We start from the raw sequence: 3,421 nt of genomic DNA, 5'->3' as shown, positions 1-3,421 counted from the left end.
CTCTGCACCATTTTCTGCCACCAAACAGACCATCACTAGGAAGGCGGGAGGAAGGCAGTGGAGAACTGGGGGAAGAATGCTTTACTGCTGGCCAGAGAAACCCTCACATGCTGTCTGCAGGAAAAATAACAGCGGCTGGGATGGAGAGTCTGCGTAGGAACCAGGACTGTTGCTGGCACATACGACCCGTGGGGATGCGCCTTTAGCATCACCTCTATATCTGTGGCTTTGAATTTCCTCACGAGTTTGGTAGGCTTCATTGAGAGTTGAAATTCCTGGGGTAGACAGGAAAGATTTTTCTGCTCAGTGTTGTCTAAAGAACAGGTTCCTGAAGGCATTGTTGTAGTTTTTGTTGAAAGCAGTGTAGATGAGTGGATTAAAAAAGGAATTTGAATAGCCTAGCCATAGAAAAATACTCTTCCAAAGGGGTGGGATGTCGCACGAGCAGAGGGGGTTGATGAGCTCTGTGATGAAGAAGGGGATCCAGCAGAGCACGAAGACCCCAATAAGGATGCCCACCATGAGGGCAGCTTTCTTTTCCTTCTGCTCTCTCCACGTGTCTCCATCCGTCTGGAACGTAACAGTGGCGTGACGGACAGTGAAGACCATCTGTGGCTGCTGGGCAGCTTCTTTTACCTGCCAAACACAAACACAGGTTGCACCATATGTGCCTCAGTCAGCTGATCCCACACAGCAGGTACTCAACCAAACTATGCAAGTGATGGCCAGAGCTCACGGGGAAACGCAGGTCATCTACGTCACGCTCTAATTGAGGGGAAAGTGGTTGTATGAACCTCTTCTGGGTAACGGAGATGATTTTGAAGTGAGGCTAGAAACTAAAGAGAGTAGTGACATATGGACACATGGAATTGCTCACACAGGATCTCAGAAAGATTATTTCCCCATTTACAAGCATATCAGTAGCACAGACACACACCCACATGTCATGCATAGAAGTCTCCTTGCTTCCTCTGAACCCATTGAGTTTAAGAGTCCTTGGTAGGAGAGGCAAGAAAATGAGCACACATTTCCTTCCTCCCCCCAAGTAGTCTTTACAGCGTGCAGTCATTGTGCCTGCGATGAACTGGCATGATGCAACCATGATGAGGAAGGATTTACAAGGACGTTCTGCACGTGTGTCTCCTGTGTGGGTAAATTCACAGCCTCCCCAAAGCCACAGCTGCTTGCCAGGTTATCGTCTGCAGCGGAGATGGGATCCCATCCATTCACACCCCCAGACGCCTCCCCCCGGGAGGAACAGTGACCCCTTACTCACACTTGCGAGCACTGATTCAGCATTCCATGGGGGGACGTCTGTGAGTCACCGCACGCCCACGTGGAGCTCAGGCTCGCAATCTGGCCCAAAGTTGCTTTAGCTACACCTTGCGTGCTCACAGCTGAGGACTCGGAAGGAGTCAAAACACTGGGCTTGCAAAGCTTTGTAGTCAACTTTCCCTTGAAAGCTGCCGGGATTCACAGGGCTTTGGTGGGATGCACACTTTAGCTCTAAGTTTCCCCCACTGCTTAAAGGGCTTGGCTGCTACCAGCAGTTGCCGAGAGCAAAATACAACTGAGCTGACCTACCTCCAGGGCTTCTGGTGTAATGGGGGTGATGGAGTTGCTCTTCCGAGATCCAATTCGAAACTTGGCGGCCTTGTAGATCTTCCAGTATACAAAGAGCACCACACAGAGGGGCAGGTAGAAGGCGCCAAAGGTGGAGAAGATGGTGTAGGAAGGCTCCTGGCTGACTTGGCATGCCTCACTGTCCTCTGAGTAAGTCTCTCCCCAGCCAAAGAGCAGCGGGGCCAAGGAGATGAAGGCAGAGAGTGCCCAGGTGAGGGCAATCATGATGTTGGAGATGCGGCGCCGGACGCGGAGCGTGTACTCCAGGTGGCGCGTGATGGACCAGTACCGGTCGAGGGCGATGGCCGTGACATTCCAGATGCTGGCGGTGCAGCACAGTACGTCAAAGGAGATCCACACCTGGCAGAGCGACCGGCCCAGGCGCCAGCGCCGCCCAGACAGCTCGTGCACCAAGCTGAGGGGCATGACAAGGGCGGCCACCATCACATCAGAGATGGCCATGGAGGCCACCAGGTTGTGGGGCACCCGGTGGAAAGTGCGTACCCGGAGGATGGTGGCCAGGACCAGCCCGTTCCAGAGGAACGTGGCCACCACCAGCATGGCCAACAGGGTGAGGACCAGCACGCTGAAGACGGAGAGGTGCACCCGGCCAACGTCCAGCCCGGCGGAGGACCCGCTCCGGTTGCCGGCGTTGGGCGTCGTATCGGCAAAGCGGCTGAGGTTGAGCGGGCGCTCCATGCCGGGGGGCTCCGGGGCACTCGGGCTCCTCCGGGCGAGGCGGCGGTGCTCGGCGCTGCCCACTCCCCGCGTGGGGTGGGGTGGAGTGGGGAACGCCGCCCTACCGCGGGCGCGGAGGGTCCCCGGCCGCCCCCAGCGGCGCCGGGCGCGGCGGCTCCTCGCTGCCCGCCGCCGGGGTCTTCATCCCCGGGAGGAAGAGCCCTGCGTCAGCCGCCGACTGACGGCAGCCCCCGGCCCGCCCCGCCGCGCCAGCCCCGGCGGCGGGAGGCGGCGGCTCCGCGGGCGCGGCGGGGTGCGCGGCTGCGGAGCGGCGCGGCGCGGCGGGGAGCGGGGCGGCGCTGGCTGCGGCCGCGGCGGCGGAACCCGCGCGGAGGAGCGGCTGCCCCCGCGGAGGAGTCGGCAGGTGAGGGTGAGGGTGAGTGTGTGCGTGTCCCCGCCGTGCGCGGGTGCGGAGTGAGCAGCCTCTCGGCGGGGAGCGGCGGGGCTGGCGAGTTCGTGCTTAGTCATTTCAGTGCGCGGACGGTCCCTGCGAGCCAGCGCCGGCCGGAGCGGGGCGAAGGCAGAGCCGGCAGCCGCTGCCCGCTGCCCGCACCGCGCGGGGCGCAGCCCCGGCGTTGTCTGCTCGGGGTGGCTTCTCCCCCGTGGAGCGCGTTCCGCATGAGAAAGTTAGCATCCCTGTGAGACTGTGCCCGGGCTCTTCTCAAAACGCGTTAGTGAGGAGCCACGGGAATTCTGTAGGTCCCACAGAGGCTAGGGTCCGCGTCCAGCACACCCGTTAGGAATTCTCGTTAATCTGCGTAGGGGGGATGTGGCAGGGGATTATTTCTCTGAGAACTTCTGCTCTGACATTTCCCAACTTGGTAGCGATTGGCGGGCCTTTTATTAGAAATAATCTATCGTTTGGCTGCTGTTATTAATCATTAAAGCAATAACATTAGCCATTAACGATACGTTTGAGCATTTCGCCCGGTTTTTATTATGCTGCTTGTGATGAGAAGTGGGATTCTGGGCCTTATAGCGGAAGGTGGAATTTAAACCCACCGAGCAGCAGCTCCACGCAGGGATGCCAGCCAGCTCCAGCCTGCCAGCCTTGGACGGC

At 58.9% G+C, this 3,421-nt stretch overlaps 1 protein-coding gene across 1 annotated transcript; it reads right to left on the bottom strand.

The window, feature by feature from the left end:
• Nucleotides 1–303: 303 nt before the first annotated feature.
• HTR5A (5-hydroxytryptamine receptor 5A) lies at nucleotides 304–2,322 on the bottom strand. Its single transcript, XM_074897948.1, has 2 exons — nucleotides 1,585–2,322; nucleotides 304–636 (listed from the first exon to the last, which is right to left on the bottom strand). Exons 1-2 carry the CDS (start codon nucleotides 2,320–2,322, stop codon nucleotides 304–306), a joined length of 1,071 nt encoding a protein of 356 aa, XP_074754049.1.
• Between the last annotated feature and the right edge of the window lie 1,099 nt (nucleotides 2,323–3,421).

The sequence above is a fragment of the Athene noctua genome, chromosome 2, assembly GCF_965140245.1.
Source record: "Athene noctua chromosome 2, bAthNoc1.hap1.1, whole genome shotgun sequence".
NCBI classification, from domain to species: Eukaryota; Metazoa; Chordata; class Aves; order Strigiformes; family Strigidae; genus Athene; species Athene noctua.
Note: the sequence above shows the minus strand (reverse complement) of the source record. Positions and strands in the feature narration are given on the sequence as shown.

Bases quoted from the DNA above. Each gene is read 5' to 3' on its own strand.
- HTR5A (XM_074897948.1), bottom strand. From the start codon at position 2,322: ATGGAGCGCCCGCTCAACCTCAGCCGCTTTGCCGATACGACGCCCAAC. The intron at 637-1,584 runs GTAGGTCAGCTC...TGTGTTTGGCAG, and splicing joins TTACACCAGAAGCCCTGGAG to GTAAAAGAAGCTGCCCAGCA.